Source organism: Zosterops lateralis (genome assembly GCF_965231275.1).
Source record: "Zosterops lateralis genome assembly, chromosome: 16".
Lineage (NCBI taxonomy): Eukaryota > Metazoa > Chordata > Aves > Passeriformes > Zosteropidae > Zosterops > Zosterops lateralis.
Genome location: NC_139776.1, coordinates 6,611,218 through 6,637,551, shown reverse-complemented (window position 1 = coordinate 6,637,551; position 26,334 = coordinate 6,611,218). Strand labels below are relative to the sequence as shown.

General features: G+C 47.5%; 1 protein-coding gene across 1 annotated transcript in view; it reads left to right on the top strand.

Annotated features, from left to right (window-relative positions):
• MYT1 (myelin transcription factor 1) overlaps positions 1-26,334 on the top strand; it is a 59,256-nt gene that overhangs the window by 20,995 nt on the left and 11,927 nt on the right. The window contains exons 3-16 of the mRNA XM_083872943.1: positions 4,441-4,495; positions 6,373-6,403; positions 9,594-9,656; positions 10,374-10,621; positions 11,418-12,287; positions 12,928-13,062; positions 14,438-14,528; positions 14,994-15,107; positions 16,529-16,743; positions 19,268-19,473; positions 20,363-20,632; positions 21,368-21,522; positions 23,440-23,502; positions 23,728-23,796. Coding sequence (XP_083729069.1) covers positions 4,441-4,495; positions 6,373-6,403; positions 9,594-9,656; positions 10,374-10,621; positions 11,418-12,287; positions 12,928-13,062; positions 14,438-14,528; positions 14,994-15,107; positions 16,529-16,743; positions 19,268-19,473; positions 20,363-20,632; positions 21,368-21,522; positions 23,440-23,502; positions 23,728-23,796 — 2,585 coding nt within the window. The remainder of the gene's footprint in view (positions 1-4,440; positions 4,496-6,372; positions 6,404-9,593; positions 9,657-10,373; positions 10,622-11,417; positions 12,288-12,927; positions 13,063-14,437; positions 14,529-14,993; positions 15,108-16,528; positions 16,744-19,267; positions 19,474-20,362; positions 20,633-21,367; positions 21,523-23,439; positions 23,503-23,727; positions 23,797-26,334) is intronic.

The window sequence follows — 26,334 nt, the reverse complement described above, 5'->3', positions numbered from 1 at the left end:
CAATGAACAAAGATGCCATTACACTTCACAGAGGGGAAAGGGGAGAAATTTGGAGACCCAGATCCAGGTCTCTCTTACCTGTGTTCAGCCTGCAACAGCCAAGGAGGAATTCCTCATAAGAAACAAAAGGGAGGAGAAATCAGGATAGGCCATTCAAGCCCATCCTCACTGAGAGGCAGTTTTGCTGCCTTTTCCCTTGAGGAGCTAAAAAGGGACTCTCTGGATTTTCAAGAGGGGAAGTACCAAGCAGAAAACCCCTTTCCAACAATTCTGTAGGAATAAATGTCATTTCTTCTTGCATTTTCCTTCTGCTTCTAGGCAAATATAAGTTGAGGGGATTTTAAAAACTAAAAATAGAGGCACTGTGTGTCTATCTGTCCCTCTAAAGCTCAGATGCTGCTCCCTGCAATTGGCATTTTGCTACATCTACAAATAAGCACTGATGGAAGCTCTGCTGCTTTCGGTGTAAAATAAATATTCCTGCTGAATCCTCACCTCTCTTTGTCCAGCTGAAGGGTTTTTCAGCATGTTTATTTTCTCTGAGCTCCGTGGTGATCTTGAATACATATAAAGTATTACTGCTGACCGGGGGGAATTTCAGCAGGGCCTTTAATGGCAGATTTGCATAGAGCTGTCGAAGCCCAGGCACACCTGGGCATCAGCACGTGCTGGGCTCCCAGTGGGTTTGTGTTCTGTTATGTTCCTTGGGCTTACATTGGAAAGGAAATGTGTATTAAGACAAGAAGGAAGAAGAAAATGTCAACCCTGTAGGTACTCCATAAAATGAAACTTCAGATCCTTGCTATGTTGCTGCCTTGGCAGCAGGACAAGACCTTGACTATAGAATCTGGCTGTTAAAATTCTCATTGTGCTTGGGTTGAACTCTTTTTCAAGTTTATCTGAGCATCATTGATTTAAATCAGCAGCACTTACAAATTATCATTAAAACTTGTATTCTGCTTGTGTCAGGGAGCTCCTTAGTGCAGGGTAAACAGGATAGGGGACATTTCTTACTTTTAGAGAGAAAAGAGAGGGAAAAGGGGCACATAGAGATGAAGTGATGTTCCCAAGGTTACCCTGACTACCACAGGCAGAGCACTGATCTGAATCCTGAAAGGAGTACCCAGAGACCCAGCACAGGGTACTTTCCTGTAGTGTTGGCTTAGGAAACTTGCTAGATCCTGATTTTGATTTAATCTTAAAGATAACCCATGGATAAGGTGAGGAGATGTGGAATGAACCTCTGTCTTTTCCAGACTAATGTGCTTGTGACTGGCATCTGGCAGCAATAATTTATTTGCAGGTTTCCTTTTGCACTGCTTTGTTTTCATTCAGAGTTAAAGCAATAAGACTGAAATCCAGACAGCTCCTCAGCCTGGCTGTTATGTGAACAAGAGAGAGAGCTAATGAAAATACCCTGTCGGTCTCCAGGACTGCAAACATGCACTGTGTGACCTGAAATTTCACATTAAAACGATCTGTCTAGAGGGCTTCTGGCTGAGAAGGCAACAATAAAGGACAATGGTTTCATGTAACCTTCCTGCATCTGAGCCTGATATCACAGAGGCTCCAGAAGTGCAGTCAGGGCTCTGCCAGTTGTTTAAGTTGCCTGGGAGGAGCAGGGGCTGAGCTCTGAAATGGATGTTATTCCTGGTGTTTCTGCACTTTGGAGGGAAATTGAGATTTTTGAGGATGATCCTGATGTTTGTTTAAGCTGCAAAAAAGGAGCTTGATGGTAGAAAAAGAGATTCTGGGAGTGCAGAGCTCACCTCATCCCAATGGTGATGTAAGTGAGACATTATAAATACACAGCAGTGAGGCTGTGTCAGGCTCTCTAAACAACTAATGGGGTCTTCCCTATGGGGAAAACTCCCAAAAATTTAGAAGTTTGGGGTTGGGTTGTTTGGTTTTTTGTTCTGTATAATAGGCCAGGCAAGGTAGCCTATTTGCTTTTCCATTCTTTGGTCCTTAGCAAGGTTGGGTCACCAGATGTCCCTTCCAACCCTGAGAATTCTGTGATTCTGTGGGTCTGTCCCTGCCTTTGGTGGCTCCAGTCCCCTGGAATCTGCTCCTGTCTTCCCAGGGTGTTTGATCCTGCCTTGAAGGAGGAATAGGAGGCAATGGGAGGAATTGCTCTGAGCTTCTGTGCTGTAGTGAGGAGCCTGGATGACAGCTCACACGATATTTAACTCCTGAAGACAAATGTGACCTGAAATGGGATCTCCTCTATTTATAGATAAGCAGCTTGAGCCCATCCCACCTGTCTGGATAAGAAAAATGAAATTTTGCTTTGCTTTTCCATGCTGTCCATGTGGGTCCCAGTCCCTATTTTTGGGCAGAGCTGGCCCCTCACAGGCACTGCCCATTGCCCTTCCCACAGCCTGACCTCCTCTGCCACTCTGATCTACAGGAAACCCGTATTGCCAGGTCACCACCCCAACACACACCAATTCCCCATGAGAATTGTCAGGAAAGGAAAGAAAAGAGAGAGAAAAAAAGGAAGAGAAAGCCCCCTCTGAAATTCCTGTTGGTTGGAGGCCCCCAACAATCTGAGGTGTCATTGTGTTGGCGGCTTTGGGGAGCGAGCTCAGCGCACGCCGGCATTGAAAGGCTCATAAATGTAATGAAGTCCCTGTGACACCTGCTCCTCTCCACACTTTAAACGGGAGCCATTGGTCCGCAGGGAGCTGGGGCTTTAAAAATACAAATTATAGTAATTGTCTGCTGTGTTATTGGGAAGATTGTAATAAACGTGGAGCACAACACTGCCGTGCCACGAGCTGAATGCTGACAGGATGCATAAATTGCTCCAGGTTTTGATTCCCCTTACCCTTCTTATTTATTTTTTTTTCTTCTTTCCTTTCCAACCTCCCCATCTAACAAATCATTGCATGCTAAAATTGAGTTTCTGGAAGGTGGCAGTGTGAAGAAAAAAGGTGTTTGGGGGAAACTTCATCCCTCCTCTGAGGGGGTTTTAGCTGTGATGCCCCAAGGGCTGGGGACCTTGGTCCCCTCTCCCTGCCTGCCCCAACAGCCTCCCTCTCTCTTTGCTGCTCCTAAACTGCAGGGAAAGCACCAAGCAGTGCCTTCTTTGAGGATGAGGAGCCCTGGCCCATCTGCTGGGAACTGGGAGTAGCATTCATCAAGACATTTTTAGGGTGCATGTGGGGATTCAGCAGCACATCCCTACCTGCACCATCCCTACTTCCAGTGGAGCAGCACATGCTCTATGTGCATGTCGCTTCCTGCCCCTGCACCAGAGACAGCAGAGAGGGTGTCCCTGCTCTGTCAGGGGTGCTGGAGCCGGGGAACATCCTCATTTAGGAATGATACAGGAACTGGTTTGTTCCTTCTCTAACTGGGCCTGTAGAAGATATTCCAAAGAGAGGTCTTTTTTATTATGTCGAATCACATTTGTAAATGTTTCTTTCACCTCCTTTTCTGTCTCCTTGTATTCTCTGGGGGAAATGTCCCACATGGTAAAGCTGCAGTTAAACCCAAAATTGTCTTCCCAACCTACCAGGCTCTGATCCCTGCCCTGCTCCCACCCTGATCTTGCTATTCCCCCTTGGCATTTACTGCCAAACACTCCTGCCTGCAGAGAGAGCATCTGTGCTGAGGGTGAGAGGTAAAACAGTTCTTTGACCACTTCAGCAGCTCCTTTGACAACTCTAATGACATCCCATTTATATTATTCCAGCTGCATCTTTGTGCCATGCCATGGAGGTCCCTGTTTTCTTGCTCCCACCTCCAGGCACTGCCCGGTTTCAAAGGTGCTGTACCCCAGAGGTGGCTGCACTTCAGACTTCTGCTACCTTGTGGCATGTGGTGATGTTTAATTAATATCCAGAACTTTGAAGTCCCCGATGTTACTTATTCATGCCCATGTTCCCTGCAGACCTTGTGTTTGATGTCCACGTTGTGGGTTATTTAGATGCAGTCCTCTTTGTGGCAAATTTAAGCAGTGAGGAGAGGTTGTTCTTCAGGGCACTTGTGAAAAATTGCCCTTTTCAGGCAGGAGATCAGCTCAGACACGTATTCAGAGATTTCTGATTCTGTGTTGGCATTCCACCCAGGTGCTCACAGCAGTTCTGTGCTCTAAGTCCAGAGAAATCATTTCTGCCCTTAACAAGGGCTATCTCAGGCACAGCCAACACATCTGGGTGTTTGCTCCTCTGTGCTACTTGACACACAAAGTCCTTCCTGTGTCCCAGGATGTGGAAATCAATTTAAAATTGCTAAATCTGGGCACTGTGGGTTGAGCAATAGCATTAAGGTAAGAAACCTCCATCTCACTGTCGAAGCTTTCCCAGCCACCCAAGTATTTACACAAAGTGGCAACCACATACGAGCTTGTCCTTTAATGATGATTTTCTGGTTATCTTTCAGTAATGATTTTCTTGTTATTTTTCAGTAATGATTCCTTTCTTTCTGTTGCAGATGAGTTTGGAAAATGACGATAAGAGAGCACGCACACGATCCAAGTCTATCCGAGGTGAGTGGGACACTGGGCTGGGCAGACCTCAGCTCCCTGCACTTTCCTTGTTCCAAACAGGCTTTGGTTTTTCAAGTCCAGACTTAACTCCTCAAGTTATACTCACTATCCCTGTCCCATCTCCACTGAAATTTGTCTAAAAAACCTGCAAAAGTCCCAACCACAAAACTTTATAGGTCCTTATAATATTTAACCCTCATCCTCTACACTCAGCTGAAGGAAAATAAGAAGCGAATAAGGAAAAAAAGCTCCCGTGCCTGCTTTGCTGTAGGGGATGGCAATCACTGGAGCTTCAGATCAGCTCCCAGGGCTTTCATCAGGCTCACTCTGCCAGTGGCTTTGAAGTCTCACATCTGAGAGTGCCTGGCAGAAGTAGCTCATGCTGGAGAAGCAAATGGGCCATGCCCTGGCAGGGATGAGAGGACAAACAACTGGTTAATGCAAAGATTGATTGCTATTTATTTCCTGATTTAAAAAAAAAAAAAAAAAAAAAAAAAAAAAAAAAAAATTCTTTGCGTGCTTTCTCTCTGGGAGAAGGTGAGAGGCTCTGATAGAGCCCAGGGTGTCACCTCAGGCAGTGCCATAGCCATGTGTCATGGTTACAGACCAGCCTCTGTTTTTGGGTTTATTTTTGTGGCTGTAGATGGGACAAATGACAAAGGTGGCTGGAAGTGAGGAACCAACAAGGCTGGAAAGGTGTGATGGCTGCAGGGACTGCAGCTTCATCCTACAGCTGGGCTGGGCCACCTTCCTTTTGTCCTCACCTTCCTTCCTCCTTGCTCTTCACAGCATCTGCACCTTTTAAAAACAAACCCAGATGTTGCCAGCTATGTTGAACTGAGCTTGACTATTTGGATTTCACTGCTTTGTTGCACATACACAAAGGTGCTCTGCTCGTTCAGGTTGCAAATGAGAGAGCCATGATTCTATTTATTTTCTCACACCCTGCCTTCCCCACACACTTGAATCTGGGTTTCTGGATGTGAAAAGGTAATTTATTGGCTGCACCCTGGGACTCGTCACTGCCTCCAGTTTGTTGAAGCTTGTGAGTCATCCCACCGGGAGCTGGATCCCAGGAAACCCAATTAGCTCAAACAAATTGAGCAAACGTGTTATGGTTTTTAGCCTGGGCAAATTTAGACTTGTGCTGAGGGATTTTTATTTTTTTTCCCCTCTTCATTATTTGGATTCCTGGCTGGATGTAAGGTTTCAGCTGCGATGTGAAGTTGTTCTGTGTTCTTGTTGTGAGCAGTGAGAAGGCCTCTTATTCACAAGTGGGGAATAATCCCTAAAAATCCTACAAACTCCTGTTTACCCTATACCTCAAGTAAAAAATCCCCACCATATGTCTGAGCATTGGCAGGGGCTCCTGTGTCAGTCTGATGGGACAAAGAGAGGAGAAAAATGCTGGTGTTATAGAGGTGAACATGACCTTTGCAGGAAAACAGTTGTGAACTGGGAAAGAAGAAATTGATGAGCAGCTTTAAAGGGCAAAAAGAGAGATGAAGGCATGAGAAAACTCAGTCCTTATTTAGAAGGGTTTGAGTTACATCCATGCGTGTCAGAATAGCTCCATTGAGTTCAAAGTCATCGTGGAGTCAGAGAGGTAGTCCCTGATGCTGCCAGTGTTCACTCACCTGCTTGAAAATCAGCACAGGCCTGAGGATTTACAAGGCAGGATTATAATTTACTAAAGGCTGGCACACAACAAAGGACAACAGGATACCTTGACCCTTTCTTTTCCAAATGGGATGTCCGGGGAGGAAATAGAAACCCCCCTGCTGGCAGGAGAGTTTCAGTCTTGGGAGGGGCGGGCACCTCTGGATTGTTTCTGACCTTGTGTTTGTTTCCATTGCTGCATCCTGCCCTTGGCCCAGTGCCCACGGAGCTCATCGGCCAGGAGGTGAGGTAAGGACCCTGCTCCTCCTTGGCCATGGGAGGGATGGGGGGCACATGTGGGACTGCCTTGAGAGAAGCCCCTCAGCTGGGAAACCCAAGTGAGGGGAGCAAACCCGTGGGACTAATGATGTTGTGCTGGGGGGCTTCTGTTGGTGGTTGTGTCCAAATCCTCAGGGTACCACTAGAGAACACATCAAAGGAATCACAAGAGTTAAAGAAATGAAAATCCAGGAGCTCTGGATGAATCACATTAGACTGGGGACCTTCCAGCCACCCTCTGTCCCACCCCAGATCTAAACCCCAGTCAAACCTAATGCCCATGGTTTGTGTTTGAGGATCACTGGGGACATCATCCTACTAACCAGAGGTTTTTTTCCACATATTTGTCAGTCACTTCTGGTCCTGGATGGGGACCTTCATGGGGGCTCCTTCAGCCCCTCATCCTCTGTTCAGCCACCGAGCTCCTGTTGTCACTCCTTCAGCAGTGCTGGGATGCCAACAGCAGCAGCCAAAAGAGCAGGAGCAGAGCCTTTGCAGCCCTCCAGAGCTTCTCATGAGATGTAACAGCCTCCTCCACCTGTAAGCCCCCACTAAACCTTGCACAGGGGCTTTTGCCAGAGGCAGGAGCCTTTAACCTGGATAGGCACTAAGAGCAGGGGCTGCCTCTCCTTGCAGCCTCCCGCGTGTGTCGAAGAGTAATTGGACCTAAACCAACCCAATTTCAGAGCATTTTGCTCCTTCACCCTCCTATTACTCTGAAGAGCCGGGAGGAGCCAGCACTGGGCATGCCCCTTCTCCAACTTTTATTGCTGAACACTTGAGTGGAGGTGGTAATTGGAGCAGGTGACATATCTAAGGGGCAGGACAGAGTGCTCCACAAAGCCATCTCTGCAGCTGTCACCTAATTGCCTGAATAACTGGACGATTAATCGACTAATTGGAAGCAGGGCATCGTCTGCATAACAATAAGAAGCCCTTTTGTCAAGCAGATGAAGGCTGCGGAGAGGGGGAGAGCTGGTCCGTGTGGTGGCTCTTGCGGGATGGAGAGCAGCTTTAATAGACCTCGAAGCTCGTTTCCCCTTTCGGGACTCCTGCCAAAATACACCAAAACTCCCCAACGGAGAGTGGAGAGGGAAAGCCTGGCCCAGAGCATGTAGAGCATCACTTTTGTGCTGGTGCTTTTTAGAGGCATTAAATCAACCAAAAGAAGCCAGAATCATCCCAAATCAGCACCTGCTTCAGCAAACCTCGATGCTGAACCACTTCTCTCTTTCCTACATACTTTTTAGTGCAGGCTTCATTTAACCACATTACAAATGAGGTGATGGGTAATCGACTTTAATTGATACAGGGAAACTTATAAAAGCCTGTAACATCTTCATCAGAGCTGCTCTTGTTTGCCATTGAATAAGGCCTTTTTCAGGCAAGTCACTGATGATATAAACACTGCTCTGTCTTTTGGTGTGCAGTCACTGAGAGTGTGGCTGGGGCTCACTGAGCAACCTCAGTCAGGCCTGAGGGCAATTAAATAGACTTTTAGATCATAAGCAGCAAAGAGGGAAGCTCCCTTTTTTAATTGCACGTTAGTGGGATGAGACCTTGCTCTCTACGGCCTTTAGTGTCCTGCTGGAGAAGGGACACTGTGCTGCCAGGCCAGACCCCAGGTGTGGTGGGGCTGGGGCTGTGTGTGGATGCCAGAAGAGCTGGCAGCCATCCCACAAGAGATGGCATTGGAGGATGTGCAGCATCACAGGTTCAAGCCAGGTCACAAGCAAAGGGGACAGCGGGAAGGGGGGAATTATCTGGAGGAGCCATGAGGTGCAGCTTCCACCTCCCCAGAGCACTTTGTGTCCCCTTAGGGGATGTGGTGCCACCATTTGCCCTCTCAGCATTTGCCTTGCTAACCTAAAGCCTGTCTGTCTCCCTGAAGGAAGGATTCCTACTCTGCTGGCAGCTCAGCAGCACTGTCCTGCCCCAGTTTTGGGTTGAATTATAGTTTTTGAACACAAGGATCTTGTATTCTAGGGAGTTGAACCATTAATTCTAGGGAGTTGAACCCGCTGGTGCTCCCAGAGCTGCTGCACCCATTAGTGCAGGCAGACCCTCTGTGTCCTCAGCTTTCTGCAAGGGCTGAGCTCTGCTGGGAGCAGAAATTCCGAGTCCCTAAAGCCTGACTTGGCACTTGGTACTATTTAATGTTGTCCTATGTCTTTTACTCGGAGAATAACAGGCTGGCCAGATCCCCTCTGGGCTGGCAATGCCTTCTCCCTTTGCACTGTCATCAAGAGATTTCATTAGCACTTCCAGCTTCCCCGGCTGAGGGTGATACAGTGCTAAATGAGGTTATTAATCCTACACGACTCCAGAATTCCTCAGACATCAGGCAAGTCACTTGGGCATCCTATAATCAATGCCATAATCTGGTTTTGCCAGAAAATGTTTGCTTTAATGCTTCTTATCTGGAGCCCTTACAGCTCCTGAAGCTGGGACTAATTACCCCTGCAGGGGAGACTCGTGGTCCCGAGTGAGGGATGCTCAAGTGAAGGCAGCAGTGGCTGTGAGCAGGCTCAGAGCTCCCTGCAAGCCTTTAACTCGTCCTCTTCTACAGAGCAGCAGGAAAAAAATTGCAGGGATTTGGGAGATCTAGTCACCTAAATCCATCCATTCCCCCAAAAGCGAGGTTTTGAGGATTTTAGTCCTGGGGATATCTATCAAATGTGTCTGGCTAAAACCTCCTTGAAAAAGTCCCAGTCTGCTCTTCCCCAAAACACACACATTTCTTACTGTAAGTGGCCCCAGTTCCCTGTCAAGCCACCAGATAAGTGAAAATCCCACGTTTTCCTCCCGAGAAAAAGAAAGCTGGAGAGTAGCAGCAGGGAGGCAGAGTGCAGTAGCTGTCTGCCTTTAAAAGCTTGCTCTCACACATGCAAATCTTTAATTAAACATACTCATAAAACTATAGCGAACTATTCATCTAATTAAATGGGGTGAGTAATTTCATTAATTTTTAGCAAACTGCAAGGCTGCTCTCCTGCCCTCCTCCCTTGGAATTCAAAGGGACAAATGGAACCATTTGAAGGAAATTAACTTCCAGTTTGCAGCTGGGTTGTTCCTTGGGCACGGGACCTGTTTAAATTGAGTGTCATTTATACAATCCTTAATTCTGCTGCTCCTGATGGTTGTTTGTTTCCCTCCCAAGCTGTCCAACCCCAGGCTGTAACGGCTCAGGACATATCCGTGGGAAGTATGCGAGACACAGAAGGTGAGGGAGGGTTGGAGGGAGCTGGGATGGGAAAACGTGAGCAACAGACCCAAAGACAGGCATTAAGTTTGGTTCAGAGCAGCAACCCAACTCATCTGCCCCAAATCTCGTTTCTGGCTCTCCAAGGGATCTCCCTAAGGGATCCTGAGGGGATCTACTTCTCCAGACTCAAAGCAGCCTTCCTACAGACCCTAAACTTGTCCAGAAGTGCCTGACTCAGCTGTCTGGGATTGGTGGGAGCTGCTGAAGGGCAGAGATTTTAGTCTGCCTGGTGCCTCTATGGATGGGGAAAGCAAATGAGAACACATTGGCTGCCTTGGAAGCCATGCAAGCCTTAACTGAGGGTTTTCATCACCCCATGAATTGTGGAATTGGAGCAGTTGGTGGATGTGTCCCAGGGGCTGGTTCTGCATCCCATGCCTGATTTCATGGTGCCCCTCACCAGCATTAGTCCTGGGATGCCACAGCTCAGCATTTGTGTTCTGATTTCCCAAAAAAGTTGATGTAGTTGCACAAAATCAAGGTCTAAGAGGACCTCTGGCCACAGAGGGTTAAACCAGCTAAAAATCTGGGGTGCTGGATGATTTTTTTTTGGTAGTATTTGTGTATTTGTCCCAGTTACTTTTGCCTAACTGGTTGGGATGAGACTTGGGATGAGGTAGCCTTGCCTTTCTCACTCAGCGACGCCTCCTCTGTGCCCCTTGATCCCACCTGCAGTTTACAAAGCTGCCCTCTAGCCAAGAAGAGGAAACTTCAGGATGCCGAGGCTGAACATCTGGTGTCGAAGAGGAAATCCCACCCGCTCAAACTGGCCTTGGACGAGGGCTACAACGTCGACAGCGACGGCAGCGAGGAGGCGGAGGCCAAGGAGGAGTCCGGCTCCGACGATTCCGAGGGGATGCTGGAGGAGGACGAGGCAGAGGCTCTGGAGCAGGAGGAGACCCACAGCCCCGAGGCAGCAGAAGGTGCTTTGTCATTATTGATTGCAGAGCTGTGCTCTGCAGATGAAGAAAGGGCAGGAAGTGTTAACAGCCAGGAGTTATAGCTCCTCTGAATTATGTACAAGATTGGTCCCTCAATTATTAGGGGGACCCGTTGTTGGTGGAAGCACAGTGGCAAAGCTCTGGTTAAGCTGAGAAGGCACAGTGTCTTAAAAATGAGAGCTTTTCCATCAGGGATGCTCCCTAAGGCAAGACCCATGGAAAGCACAGAGGAGCTTGCTGTGTGGTAGGGAAGGCAGCCAGGGTCCCACACAGGTGCCATGAGGGGCTCAGCAGGACTCTCCTCCCTTGACAGATGTGGCCACTATCCAAGAGCAGAGGAAAGTCAGGATAAGGACATGGGAAAGAGCATGGATTTCCAGCTGGGGTTCTGACACTGCCTTGCTCACTGGTTTGGAGCCCTGGCCTGGAGAGCACTGACAGCAGGGGTGGTGGTGGGAAGATGGTGCATCTGAGTCCCATGTGGAAATCCTCTTCCTACCTGCCATCCTCAAACTCAGTAAATTAGGCTGCTTCAGGGGTGGAACTGCCAGGCTCTGGTTTTAATTAAGTAAAACAAAGTTGTATTTTATGAGTTTATCTAATTACTTTCTTTGCCTCATTTTTTATTCCCTCTTCTTTTCTCTTCCCCCTCCACTTCTCTTTTACTCCTTTCTCCTTTTCCTCCTTTTCTCATTTCCTCACTTTTCTTTTTTTGTTCTATTCCATCTTTTCTTTCTTTTCCCCTTCTTCTTTCCATTCCTTCCTTCCCCCCCTTCAGAAAGAAGCCCAGCAAAATCAACCCACTATGGACAAAACACAGCAACGAGTACATCTGGGCCCAGCAAGGCCAACTACAGCAGCTACCAGGAAATAATCGCCAACTCTCTCCTAAACCTTGGCCAAATAGCAGAGGAAACGCTCGCCATCGAAGGGCAGCTGCCTGAAGCTGAGCTGCAGGGCTCCAAGCCGGCATCCAACGTCGTGCATTTGGTCCATGAGGATGCAGGAGAGGAGCTGGTGGAGGAGGAGTGTGACAAGGAGATCATCATCCAAACGGAGGACGCCGAGGAGGTCATCGAGGTCACCAGCGAGCGCAGCAGCGAGTTGTGTCCGGAGCCGAGGGACGACACCAACGGAGAGGAGTCCTGCAAACTGGGAAAGGCTGAAGCAGAAGAGGATGAGGAGGATGATGATGAAGAGGATGATGAGGAGGAGGAAGAGGAGGAAGAAGATGATGATGAGGAGGAGGATGAGGAAGAAGAGGAGGAGGAAGAGGAGGAGGAGATGGCTCCTGAAGTGATCTGCGAGGAAGCTCCTCACACTTCTCAGGACCCCCAAAAAAACCACTGTGAAGGGCAGTTCAGCCCCAAGCCCGAGTACTCGGTCATCGTGGAGGTCCGGTCGGACGACGACAAGGACGACGATGCCCGCTCCCAGAAATCAGCCGTGACTGATGAGTCGGAGATGTACGACATGATGACCAGGGGGAACCTGGGGCTGCTGGAACAAGCCATTGCCCTGAAGGCTGAGCAGGTGAAAATTGTGCGGGAGCCCAGCCGCCTGCCAGGAGAGCACGTGAAGCACTTCCAGGTGGAGGACAAACAGAACAAACCGCTGGACAGCATCCGGAAGAGCTACTATGGCAAAGGTATGGGACAAACCTTTGTGTATCTCCCTCTTTCCCACCCCTGGTGGAGGAGCTGAACTTGTCTGCTCAGCATGGACTATTAGGCTGATTTAGGTGGAGTTCACAGCCCACAGGGAGAATTCAACCACAAATCCTCAATGCCCAAAGGAATTGGGACATCCTTGAGGTCAACAGTGCATGCATAAAATGATGGTGTCCTCTATATGGTCACGAGGGTTCCTCCCTCTGAGCAGAGGAATTGCTTGGCTAAATTATCAGTTAACCTTGAAAATTTTAGCCTGAGCAGAAGGGCTGGTTTAAAATCCAAGTGAGTTTAAAGTAGTGGTAGGAGTGTGGCCACAGAAACACGAGGGCAGGGCCTTCAGCATCCCCTGGCTCTGAGCCAGGCTGCCTGCTCAGTCACTGTGAGTGGCCCCATGCTCTGAGCTGTGTTAGTTCTTCAAATCACTTTGCTGATTTCAATATTTGAAACTTCAAGTGTTACACTTCCAACTCCAGTAAAAAAACCCCTCCAAACCCAGAGGTTTCCCTCTGTTTGACTGGAAAGGCAGAGAAAAGCATTCTCAGCATTACTTTCCACTTCTTCCCCTCCAAATGCACTAACCTGCTTCCCTCTCTGCCCTTTCCCCACAATCCTTAGATCCTGCAAGACCCGAGAAGCGAGAAATCAAATGTCCCACTCCTGGCTGTGATGGGACTGGGCACGTCACAGGGCTTTACCCTCACCACCGCAGCCTCTCCGGTTGTCCGCACAAAGACAGGATCCCCCCTGAGAGTGAGTACATGCTGGGCTACCAACACCTGCTTCAATTAGCCTGCAGCCTAATTTTCTTGGGGGAATTTCTCAAATGATTTGGATTTTATGACAGAGTCCCTCGAAAAAGACTGATGCCATTCTTTGGAGTATAACAGGAGTTTTTGGGGTGGGAAGGTGCTTTTCCAAGTTGATCCTTGAGGCTTTTATGCACCGAAGTGTTATCGCTAATCACAGGAAACATGATGGGGATTTACTTGGAAGTCCTGTCCTTCTTAAAGGATTTTTAGCACCATCCTGTGGAGAATGAGATCCCTTCTCTGAAAATCAAAGAGGGGCTTTAAAAACGCCTGCCCACCTCCAGGGGTGTGTAAGCAGTGCCCATCTTTACACTGGAAGTCACATATTTCTCCCTGCTTGGGACATCATGTTGAGAAAAAAAGAGATATTTTTCTTCCTTGCTGTCCAAATATGTTGTGTGCAGGAAAGAAGAGGAATGATTCAGGATGTGCAGGATTGCTGAGTCTCCTGTGCCCTAATCACTGCAAAATTCCCAAAGTGCTTTACCAAGATTCACCTATTCTACAGAAAATATTTATCATCCTCATAACAGATTTTCGTACATACATATGCACAGAGGGAGATTGTATTTCCACCTCTCTACCAGCATCCTAAATAGCTTTCCCTGTACAGATACATAAAAATCAATGTTGTATGTTTATGATAATGGCATAATAGACCAAAAGAATGAGAAGCCCTTCCTTATCAGTAATTTCAAATGTTGCAGACCTGACATAAACACAGAACCAGAAGAAACAAGGAGAAAGTACAGTTATCTTCACAGGCTGGAATGCAAGCAAAAATATTAATAAATAACTAACACAAGCTGTGGGGGTTTACAAATGCTTGCAGATCAAATTATTTTTTTTTACTTTTAAGGTCAGCACTGCAGGAAGCAATAATCCTGAAGATTAAAAAAAAAAAAAAGAAAAAAACTAAAAAAACAAAGACTAGTCCTAAGGATAAAAGCAGAGCTACAACTTCAATCGCTTAGAACTACCTGAAACTGGAGACCTGGTTCCAAAACAGGGGTGGGGAGGAGGGGCTGGATGGGGGAAACTGGATTGCAATCAGAAAATGAGGAGAAAGCCCAGGCTGTGTGCAGAGATGCTAATTTAGTGCTGACCTGGGCACTGCTGCCTTGTAAATCTTTTATTTTTTTCCTCAGCAAACTCTAATTACAGCATTTCACATCCCCTGATTTCTAGGAAACCAGCGTACAAGGCTTGATGATTTTCTCTCTTTTTTTTTTTTTTTTTTCTTCTTTTCCTCTCTGATTTTTATTAAGTTGTTTTTCTTTCCCTTCCCGTCTCCCCTTCCCCTTCTCGCTCCCAAGTCCTGGCGATGCACGAGAACGTGCTGAAGTGCCCCACGCCCGGGTGCACAGGACAGGGTCACGTCAACAGCAACCGCAACACGCACAGGAGGTACCGCCTTTGGCTTCTTCTTACACAGGCATGGGGTGGCAGGGTGGGAGAATGGCTTCAAAATGACAGGTGGCAGAGTTAGATGGGATAAAAGTTTTCTCTGTGAGAGCGGTGGGGCCCTGGCAGAAATTGCTCCCTCCCTGGAAGTGTTCAAAGCTGGGGTGGAAGGGGCTTGGAGCAACCTGGCATAGTGGAAGGTGTTCCTGGTCATGGCAGGAGTGTTGGAATGAGTTGAGCTTTAAGGTCCTTTCCAACCCAAATCATTCTACAATCCATGATCCCATGATTCTGTGTTGATGAGGTGACAGGTGAATTTGTCTTATTACTTGTTCAGTGTGGAGGAAGCAAAAACTTTTCTCACAGGCTCAGTGCAGCTCTGGATTCATGAAAGGAAGGGTTTTGTGCTCGTTACTCATGCTTGATTTCCTTCTCTCTTTTTCTTCTCTTTCAAAAAAACCCCCACAGTTTATCTGGGTGCCCCATTGCTGCTGCTGAAAAATTAGCCAAATCACACGAAAAGCAACAAACCCAGTCTGGTGATCCTGCGAAGACCAGCTCCAATTCTGACAGGATACTCAGGTAAGGGGGACAGGAAGGCTCAGCTCCATGTCCCCACACTGCCCCAGCCCTCTGCTCCCCGCCACGCTCCCAGGCACAGCCGCCATGGCTCCCTCCAGCTGTATCTTGATACTGCTGAGTCCTGTTATTATGATCATAGGTCTCGCCAAGGTGGGGAGATATTTAATTGATGATCCCAGGGAGAGCATTGAGGACAATGAATTGCTTCTGTAGCATCAATTAATGCTGAGGCTACAGGCCAAAGGGTTTTAGCAGTGCAGCAGAAGGCACTTGTGCCGATTGCTCCGCAGCACAAACTGCTAGCGAGGGCTGGTTATTATATCAGCATTATAAGTAGGGTGGGCTTGGGGAGGGGGAGGAGGAGGAGGTTTAGGCTACACACAAATCACTCCGTGGCAGTTGTGCATTAAAATCCACCTGCTTTTCTTCCTTAGCCCGCATGTTTCAGAGGAGTGGAACCTGCCGCTCCTTTCCAAACCAGTCACATTAATTTTGATACTTTGCCCGTCTCTCTCTTCCCGGGAGAAAGGGCTGTCTCCCATTAAGAATGTCCCTGATAGATGCTGGCTTCCGTAGCTGATGTGATTCATGAGGCTGCAGATGGATTGGAATATGGTTGGTTATTTCGCAACGAGAGCAGGATAAAAACCGTGGAGTGAGCCCCGAGCAGCCCTCCCACAAAGGCACCGAGCTCTGATTCATTTATTTATCTGCTCCCCAGGACTGCTGAGCACCCTGGTGCTCCAGCTCTCGCTACTTTGGAAAGGCCATTTAGGGCGATTACTTATTTATTTGCAGCGGAGCCCGCGCAGAGCACTCTGAGCACATCACGAGGACGGTCCATGCTCCAAGGAGCTCCCGCTCCGAAGACTCTCTGGTGGAAAGAGGTCACGGGAAGGAGAATAACAATAGGCCATTTATATACAATTTATATGCAAGACAAATTGATTCATGATAGGCAGCCCTCAGCAGCGGGTCTCCAGGAGGGGCCAAGGCAGGGGAGAGGCCCTGGTGCCTCTGCAATGAACCTGCAGCAGGGAGCTGAGCTGAGCTGGGGTCCTCCTTTGTGTGCCACCCTGTGCCATGAGGGAGTTATTGCCCAAGTTTGCTCTTTTCTGGAAAATGCTGCCACACCATGACAGCCTGCAAGAACATTGTGCTGGATGAAACTTTGGTGTTCTGCTTAAAAAGAGGAAAAAACCAAGAACGTAAAAAAGGATAGAAAAATAAAACTGGAGTCTGAGAGATACAAATCAGATGCAGACTTGCTGAGGGAGAGCAAAAGGGCTGTCCCTGCCTCCTTGTCCCCAGTAACCTTTAGGAGCAAGGTGGAGCTGTGCCCCCACTGTGTCTGGTCCCCTCTCAACTGTCACCTTGTGAAGGAAAAGAGAAATAATTGCTGTTCATTGTTTCATCCTCAGGCCTATGTGCTTTGTGAAGCAACTGGAGATCCCTCAGTATGGAAGCTACCGGCCCAACATGGTCCCAGCAACGCCGCGGGCCAACTTGGCCAAGGAGCTGGAGAAGTACTCCAAGGTCACCTTCGATTATGCAAGTTTTGATGCTCAGGTTTTTGGCAAACGCATGCTTGCCCCAAAGATTCAGACTAGCGAAACCTCACCTAAAGCCTTTAAATGTAAGTTGGGAGCAGGGATGGACTCGGTTTTTGCATTTTCTGCCTTTCTCAGCATGTTGCAAAGCTCTTGGGGTCATGGTTTTGGGGTGATGGGAGACTTTTTGGGCTGAGCTGCCGGACCCTCTTGGGATGGGGAGGATGAGGTGGGTCCCAAGGTGGGCACTGTTGATGGTGAGAAGAGTCCATGGCTGCTGGGAAAGCTTTGCTTGGAAAAGAGTGTCTCTGGCTTTGGCTTTGGGAAGAACTGTGATGGGAACATTAACCTGAGTGATGTCTCTAGGTGGGATAAGTTACACAGTTGTCCTCAGTTGGTCCCCATTGCTTTGCAGCTCATATCTATTGATCTGGCTTTCCTCATCTAGCTAAATGGATTACAGTTTTCTTCTCTTCAATCTTATATATGACCCATTCCCCCCATTTGTCTTCCCTGCCATGCTCTGCTCTCCAGCTCTACCTATCGATCACACATCTCTATCTTCCAGCTCTTTCCTATTGTAGCCACCCACTCCTGCTCTGCTCTGAGGACCTTGCACTGGTTATAACTCTGGGTGAAAATGAAATGGCTGAATAAACCCTGAGGGGCCAGGCTGCCAAGGGCAAGAGGGACACTGCATGGGGACACAGCCCTTGCAAATGTGTTATTTGATACCAACTGTGCACCTCAAGACATTTTCTTGAGGGGCAAAAAATATATATTTAGGAGGGCAGTTTGTAGAAGTCAGCAGCCTCAAAAGGGCTTTCTGTCTGGCTAATCCCACTTCCACAATCCTGTTTAATCCTGATGCAGCTGCTCTCTAAAAAATGCTCGTACTTGAAAGCATCCTGGTTGTTGCACTACAATGGGAGCACCCTTTATTACAGTACTAAATCTGTACAGGATCAGACAATGAAATTGGATGGAGGCCAGAGAGCACAACTGCCACTGTCATCCTGGGTTAGGGCTGATGGAAAAGTAATTTGTTTCCCAGTACAAGTGATTCTCTCGCTGAATAGATTGTGTTATTTGCAATATTAGCAAAGAATTTTCAGGGTAATTGTACTGACAAAAATAATTCCAGCAGACCCACTAGGATAATCCTTTCCATTTTTTCTCATCACTTATTTCACTAATTTGCTGATTGCGAGTCTATTAGTGGTAGAAATACTTATGAAATGGAAAAGCCTCGCTGAGCCTACGGTGTGAAATTGAAATTGGCATCTCCCGATCCTGGATATTGTCAGGTTGGGTTGGCGGATCCTTGCACCCCGCCTCGAAGACATGGATTAAACTGGACAGGAAAACAAGCAGCCAGATACAAGAATAACCATGTGGGCAAACCTCCAATGAGTTAATCAAAGCGACAGGATGAATATGATTGCCAATCATAGCAGGGAAATCTGTTCCTTTCACTGAGAACTTATTTTAAAGAGATCTTCATCCAGAGGGATTTATATTCCCCCACATGTGTGTGCATAACTCCCATTAATGTCAATATGCATTATATACGCACGCTACGAGGAGAAAGCAGTGCTGGGGAAGATTAGTATTTTATAGTGTCTTATATTACGAGTTTGTAATGGGAATAATGAAATCACTTTGCTCTGTGGCTGCATCAACTGAGGTTGGCTTGGTTTTGCCATGATCAGGCCAAAGCTTTTGAGTCTTCCCTGAGTGAGCTTCCCACTAAGGTGGCGATGGTTTCCCCCAGAAAGAGCACGGTGGAATGAATTAAGAATTTGAAGATTTTGATAATTGATTCAGAATACAGTCCTATGGCTGTTCTAAATCAGATGATCTCCTGTTTGCACCCACTGAAACTACTCAGGGCCCCTAAATGGGATCAGCTTCAAATTTTATTTATAGGGAATTATTAGTTATAATTAGGGAAAGTTTTATTGTGTGTCCACCCTGAGAAATACTTTCACTTCATGGGGTATTAAGACAAATTGTATCTCCAGGCTGGCTTTGCTGCTGCTGTGACATACAGGAGCAGAGCAGCAGCGTGGCTGTGTGCAGCTGTGCAGTGAATCCTGTTACTCTGGCATATTTAAATGATATGTCAGCTGTCAGAAAATCCGTATTTCATCAGTGTCATCCTTGGAAGCTCATACTTTATGACCATGTTTTTTCTATTAATGCAATTTTATAAATTTAAAGTTTTCAAACATGCTACTAGAAATCTCCCTGTAAGACAGCCCTGCAGATAAGTTATGTACAGAGAGAGAACAATAAAAGAAGAGCCAGGAAGCTTCTCTAAGCTTTCTCTTTTAACTGCTTCCACTGAGGAGCAGCTCAGTGAAGAAAAGCACTTGTGTTTCGGGTATTGATGGTGGAGTCAGTTAATGAATTAACCTTTCACACCAAGCACAAGCTGCAGCCAGCACTGCTCCTGTTGCACGTCCCAGGCAACAAACCAGCCCCTGGACTGGGAATAACCCCAGGAACTGCTCATACATTAATTGTGTCACACTGACTTTAACCTTTCCCTGCTGCTCACGCCGCTTATACATTCGCCTTGTGTTGTTCCTTCTCTTTTTATTCCAGCCAAACCTTTTCCAAAGGCCTCTTCCCCCAGCCACAGCCCCTCCAGCAGTTACGTGAAGAGCACTTCATCTTCCTCCACAGGCTTCGACTACTCCCACGACGCGGAGGCTGCGCACATGGCGGCCACCGCCATCCTCAACCTCTCCACCCGCTGCTGGGAGATGCCCGAGAATCTCAGCACCAAGCAGCAAGAGACCCCTGGCAAGGTGGGTGAACATGGCAAGGAGCCACAGCCCAGGGGCCAAACTTGAAATTCAGGGTGGGAGAAACACCTTGGTTTACCCTTCCTTTCATTTTGCTTTTTTAAATATAGAGGGAGTGCAGTCACTCATCCAAAGTCATACCTTTTGGCTCCCCACTTTGGGTTTGGAGGAGGGGATCTTGGCTCTTAGAGTGATGTGGAGGTGCCACCCACATGAGATGAACATCAGCCCCAAGCAAAGTCTTGGGCTGAGACTGGATATTAGGAAACATGTATGATTTGTGATGGTCGAGCCCTGGAACTGGATGTCCAGGGTGGTGGGAGAATCACCATCCCTGGAGGGATTTAAAGGACATGAGGATGTGGCACTTGGGGACATGGTTTAGTTGTGGGCTTGGCAGTGCTGGATGAATGTTTGGACTTGGCAGTCTCAGAGGGCTTTTCCAACCCAAACAATTCTGTAATTCCATGATTCTCAGACCTGGTTTCAATTGTTCCCTGATATGTATCTGATGCCACTTGAAGTTCCCCAGTTGTGTCCAGTCTGATCTCCAGCTGTTTTTCAGAGGAACACAAGTTTTCCCAAAGTCACATGGAGCACTCCCAATCTGGGGCAAATGTTTTGGATGCCATGAGGCGTCCTCAGTGGCACTAGATGCCTGTCTTCAGTGAACTGAGTCAAAATGCCATCCTGCTGGTAGTAGAGGGGTTCCTTTGCATGATACATTCCTGAAATATTTAGAAAAGACCAACCCTTTTATTCAGTTCCTCCTACCTCACTGTGGAGAGGATGGGACATGAATACCTGCCCACTGCAAAAGACAAACAGGGGCAAGATCCCCACAGGGACTTTCTGACAGCTGCTAACATTGGTTCTGTTTCCAACCTTTCAGTCCATGGACATCGAGGTGGATGAAAATGGGACTCTGGACTTGAGTATGAACAAACACCGCAAACGGGAGAGCACTTTCCCCAGCAGCAGCAGCTGCAGCAGTAGCCCCAGCATGAAGTCCCCAGACGTTTCCCAGCGCCAAAACAGCACCAGTGCCACGAGCAGCACCATGACCTCCCCCCAGTCCAGCCAGACCTCCCGCCAGGATGAGTGGGACGGGCCCATCGACTACACGAAACCAAACCGTCAGCGGGAAGAGGAGCCAGAGGAGGTGAGCGGTGGCTCCTGATGCTTGAATAACAACTCAGGGGACACTGAACACCATGTTTGCCTGCACATTTGTCCTATTTCCCCCAGAAGTCTGGCCTTTGAGCCAAGGGAAGAAATATTCCTGGCTTTGTCAGTGCTATCAGATATCAGCCAGGGAAAACCAGGCAGGAAGCAACTGCTCTTGGATCTGTTGGGATTCCTTTGCAAAGGAAGAAGCCACCACTTTGCTTGTCCTGGGTCTACGGTGTTTTCTTCATTGTAAATCCTGTCAGCTCCCTTGCAGCAGTGCTGCATCTGGTGATGTTTTTCAGGATGATTTATACCTGCCATTAGCAGCTACAGCCCTGCATGGCACTGACATTAATCCTGCAGGTGGGGAATCCAGCCATGACCCCCAGCTGGGGTGAGGGTTCTGGCTCTGAGAGGATCACCTGCCTCTCTGCCCATGGGGAGGCTGCTGAGGAAGAGTGTGAGGGGATTACACTGATCTTCATCCCTTCAAGACCTTGGGAAAGCCACGTGTAAATCCCTTTACAGACGTAGTTTACACATTTCTCCCCAAAACCCAGGAAAATATAGGCTGTTGGATCTCTGGGCAGGTGCTGTGAGGTGCTTGCAGGGGGCTCAGGAGTGCTGGTGATGCTGCACTAACCCTTAGCTGTGATGAATTTGGGATCCTTTCCCATCACAGCCCAGCAGCAATGACCACATCACAACTCTGCCCCTTTCCTTGCAGTCTGAGCCTGCTGCTCACTCCTTTGCCTCCTCGGAAGCTGATGAGCAAGAAGTGTCAGAGGAGAACTTTGAAGAGAGAAAATACCCAGGTGAAGTTACTTTAACCAACTTCAAGCTGAAATTCCTCTCCAAGGACATCAAAAAAGAGCTGCTCACGTAAGTCCTGCCTTCTTGTCTCTTCCTCCAAAATCTATTAATATGTACTTAGCCAGGATGGTTGGAAACAAAATTAGTAAATACATTTTAAAAATAAGAACTGTAGGTCCCTTTCTTACTGTGATTGATCTTACTCATCCTCCCACAACAGCTGATCAATGAGACAAAATATGTTCCTGCATTACTTTGCAGTGATGAAGGGAACCTGAGAGGTTTGTGCTCTTGGGATTTGTGGACAGGATTGTGGGAAACTCTTTTCAGGGCCAGTTTTTCCTGGTATTTTCCTACAAGAGTGTTTCTGGCACAGTGATAGCACCTACCTAATGTCCTAATTTCCCTTTTTGGGGCACTGGCTGATGTTGTGGAGCCACCCAAGGGATCTCAGCACCTTCTTGAAGGGGGTGTTGAACACAGGCTGTCTCATTGAGAAGACAGGATTTGTTGGCTTAGAGCAATGGGTCCCAGCATTGTGATACTGCAGGAACACAAAATGTGACCTGAGGCTGCAGCAAGATTGCTGTTGTGTTGCATTTTGCATTGGAGATGTGACCCAGCTCACATCTGTCTGTCCATCTTGTGGGTGGGAGCACAGAGCCAGATCTGTCCTACTGGATGGAGGGTGGCTCTGCATCCACACTGATTCCCACAGGAATGGTTAATGTTTAGGAGTTTGAGCCAAACACGGCAGCTTGGACCTGGCTCTGGTCTAACAGCACACTGGGATCAGCCTGGAGGTTGTGATGGGGAGGTTTCCCCTTGCAGGGATCCCAGCTGTTCCTGGCTTTTTCCCTGTGCATCTGACCCTCCCACACATCACACAGGGAGGTGGTGGGCACTGTTCTGCTGCTCACATCCAACTCACTCGTTATCTGCAGGCAGGAGGCTGAGGGAGCAGCCAGCCAGAGAGGAGATCTGTGGGGGCAGAGCAGCAGCAGCATCTTCCCTAAATGAGCAAAGCTCAGACCAGCTGCCCTACACAAAGCTCTAAAGGGTTTTTTAAAACCCGGCAGTGATGTGAACAGCAATTTCTGAGGTAGAGCCCTGAAGTCCTCCTGTGCTTTAATTTTATTGTGATGGTAGAGAAATTTCCTAAATGGAAACAGCCCTGGAATAAATAAATGGTGTCGTGGGCAGCCCTGAGACTTTCCTCTCCATTTAATATCCTTGTTCCCCTCTGGCCCAAGGGCTGTAATGAATTACCTGTAGTTAACTCAGGAGCAGACTCGCCTGCTGTGCCTCATGCTCTGTGTGTGGGTGCAGTTCTTGTGCCACTGCCAGGCAGCTGCCCCTCACCTGTATCTTCCCATCACCCTTAGGCACATCTAGAGGTTGCTGTCATTCCCTCTCAGCAGCAAACAGTTGCTTTCCTTTGCAGCTGTGAGGACTGGGAGAAAGAAAAAAAAAATCATTTCAGAAGGCTGAAATCTGAAGCAGCTTATTCAGATCTGAAATCTGAATGAGATGATTCCTGCAGCCACAGCTCCAGTGTGGCAGGAATCATCCAACCTGGCAGCAGCAGCCAGGGGTGGCCACGTCTGCCAGGCTGTGCCACCCAGCAGGTCTGTCAGTCCCCCACTGCCACCAAGCCCTCCCAGCAAATAAGGGTTTAAAACACTTTCTTTGCCTTTGACACAATTTTTTCCTCATTTTTTTTTTCAAATTGTGATTTCAGGATCCTTATGATCTTTTAGAAGTAAAAAGGGAGGAAGGGGAGGTGAAAGGGAAGCTGATTTATATCCATGCAAAGATAGAAACACACACCAATATCTGATGGATGGGGCTGGTGTCTGGGGTCTGGCAGCAGGGCTGGACTGAGACAGACCCTGAGGGGGCTCTGCTGGCTCTGCCCACCCTTGGCCTTGGGGAATCCATTCCTTTCCCATACTTACGCTCTTTGTTGTTGTTGTTGTTGCCCAGTTGCCCAACCCCAGGCTGTGATGGCAGTGGACACATCACGGGGAACTATGCCTCTCACCGCAGGTGGGTCGACAGTTTTTCCGTGGTTTGAACTTTAAAAACAATTTTTTTTTTGTATAGTTTGTAACCATGTGGATAGTTTGGTTCTGTTTCCTCCCCCCTTCTGTTGCCCCTCTCCCTCCCCACACCCCAGCCCTTTTTCTTTTTCCTTTTTCTTTTTTTTTTTTTTTTTTTTTTTTTTTTTTTTTTTTTTTTGCTTATCCAGATATTCCATCTCTTCTCTTTCAGCCTTTCTGGTTGTCCTCTTGCTGACAAGAGCCTCAGAAACCTCATGGCTGCCCACTCTGCTGACCTCAAGTATGTTTGTGCTCAACTTGGAACTCCTTTATTTTCTTTATTTCCACACTTTTTTTCTCTCTTCTCCCTTCCTGCCCCAACACCTCTTGCTCTGCTTTTGCTTTTTCATCCCCTCCCTTCTCCTTTCAAAGAGCTGATCAAAACCTGCCTGCGAGGATCTCTGGTGGAGTCCAGCTTCCAGCTCCTGCATTGAAGAGGCAATGGCATGGAGGAAGGATAATTTTGGGAAGGGGGCTGATGGCACTGACTGGAAATAACCTGGACACCTGGCAGGTTTCCTCTGGGCACTGTAGACATGTCATTTTCTTTTTCACTTGGCATCTTTTCCCAAGCTCTTGTTGCCTAGTTTGGGCCATAACCCTTTTCATTTAACATTTGTGTCCATCTCAAATAATCCAAAGCCTGGATTTATTTTTGGGTAGAGACACAGCTGGGAGCTCACTGCCAGCACACAGCCAAGCCAACTCTTTTGGAGAACCTGGGGTGCTATTTTTATACTACATTTTAGGGGCTGTTTGGGATGTAGTGAGAGAGGTTCCTCTTCATTTCCATGATTTGTGAGGGAATGAAAGAGGGAGTGAGCAAATGCTTGGTGAGGGCAGATCCTCAGCCAGTGGTCAAGGGCTCACAGAAATCCAAACTTCGCCATTCCCATTGATGTTTCTGAAGGGAAGAACCTGGTTCTGACATTTTCATTCAGATATCGTCCTCTGAATCCCATATTCAGCTTTGCTGCTGTCTTCTCCAAACTCCTTCTTTTCAGTAGGAGCTTACTTTTCACAGGTGGGTTTCCCAAATGCTCTCTTGGGTTGCCTTCTCTAAAGAAAGGTGAAATTGTATTCAGTTGGAAACACTGGGGAGACCCTCAACCCTCTCCACCCAATCTGCATCTCTGGGCTAAAGCCCATTGTGAATTTTTTTTTCATCATCTCTTTCATGGGCCCAGCCTATCCTTGCAGGCTGAGTCTCCTCTGAGTTCCCAGCTTTGCTGAATCCAGTTTTTGGATAATTTAGACACTGAGCTATTCATAACTACAACTGAGGAGCCTCCACTGAGAGTAAAGCCTCATGAAGGGCTTCACATTGCACAGGGCCACCATGAAAAAAGCCGAAAGTCCTGTGCCCTGTGTGCAATCAGGGGTTTCTGGAGCCACAGGCGAGTCAGTGGCAGCCCCAGTGGTCACTACAGTCATTGGAAAAGTCCCAAATCCCCCTATGGTACCTCCTGGACTTCTCTGTGCCCCACCACCAGTGTGGTGCCAGGAAAATGTTAGTTAACCCCCTGCTCCTTATCACAGAGGTGGACAAAGTGGCAGGATTAGCTGATATTAATAGAATTTGCTGGTGGATGGCAAGGACTGCTGTGATTAGTGCTAAGTACACTTAATCAAGCTCTATAGACCATACACGTTTTGAAAAGACCTCTTCAAAGAGCTTTGCTGAACTGCTGTTTCTCCAACAGTTTGAAAGAATAGTCAAGTGATCAGACAATTTGTGTTAAAGGTATTAAAAGCTCTCAGGAGCAGTGGCCATTCCCAGTAAGGGCCAGATAAAAAGCTCATCCCATGAGCATCATGTCCAGCCTTGCTGTGCAGCATCCCATGTTCTCTCTGCCATCCAGTTCAATGCTTTTTATAAAAATACTGTGTAAATAAGGATTTTTATCAAAATACTGTGTAAAAAAGGAATTTTGGCCCCCAAAAATCTTGTTAATATTATTTCCTCAAATGCCACTTTTTTTTTTCCTATGTCCTGGTGAGGATGGGAGCAGAGGAAGGAGGAAGGGATTGTGAGATGTTATAGATTGCACAGTCATAGCTTTTCAGAACTCCAGATAAGACCATGTCAGTGTTTCTATTATAAATTCTATTTCAGGGGTTAATATCCCTGATATAAAAAAAATAGCTCCAGGCTGGAACATGCAATAAAAGGTCTCTGTTGGTATGATTTGTCTCCAGATAATTAAAAATAAAAATCAAATTACTTCTCTCTCCTCTTTAAAAATCCTGAAAGGAAGAAAGAGTTTGGTGTTAGTGTTTTCATAATATCCTCCCACCCTGAAGCTAGAACAACAGAGAAATAGTTTTGCTTTCTACTGTAACTGTGTCGAGCTGGGAAATATCACAGCCATCTCCCAACCCTGTAATTTCTAAATGAGTTGAAGAATTTGAACCTCCCATTGAGGTCCTGCAGGATGTGTCCTGCTCTTACTGCACCAGACCTGTGTGCACTGATGTTTTCCTGGCTCTGAGCCTCCCTGTTGCCCCTCTAGGACCAGAACATGCCCCTGTTCTCCTACTCGAGGTGAGGTGCCAATTTTTTTTGCCAATGGAGATTATTCAGTGATCTGCAAATGCCAAAGTTTCCCTCTGAGCTGCTGCAGGGGAGAATTTTGATATTTTCTGAACAAAAAGAGAAGACTTTTTAAAAAAGGTTGTTTTCCAAGCTGCCAAACTAAAGTCACCTGTGGAAACCATTGCTACACTGACTCTCAGGGGGAAGAGCACCAGTGCAGAATCACAGAGTAGTTTGGGTTGG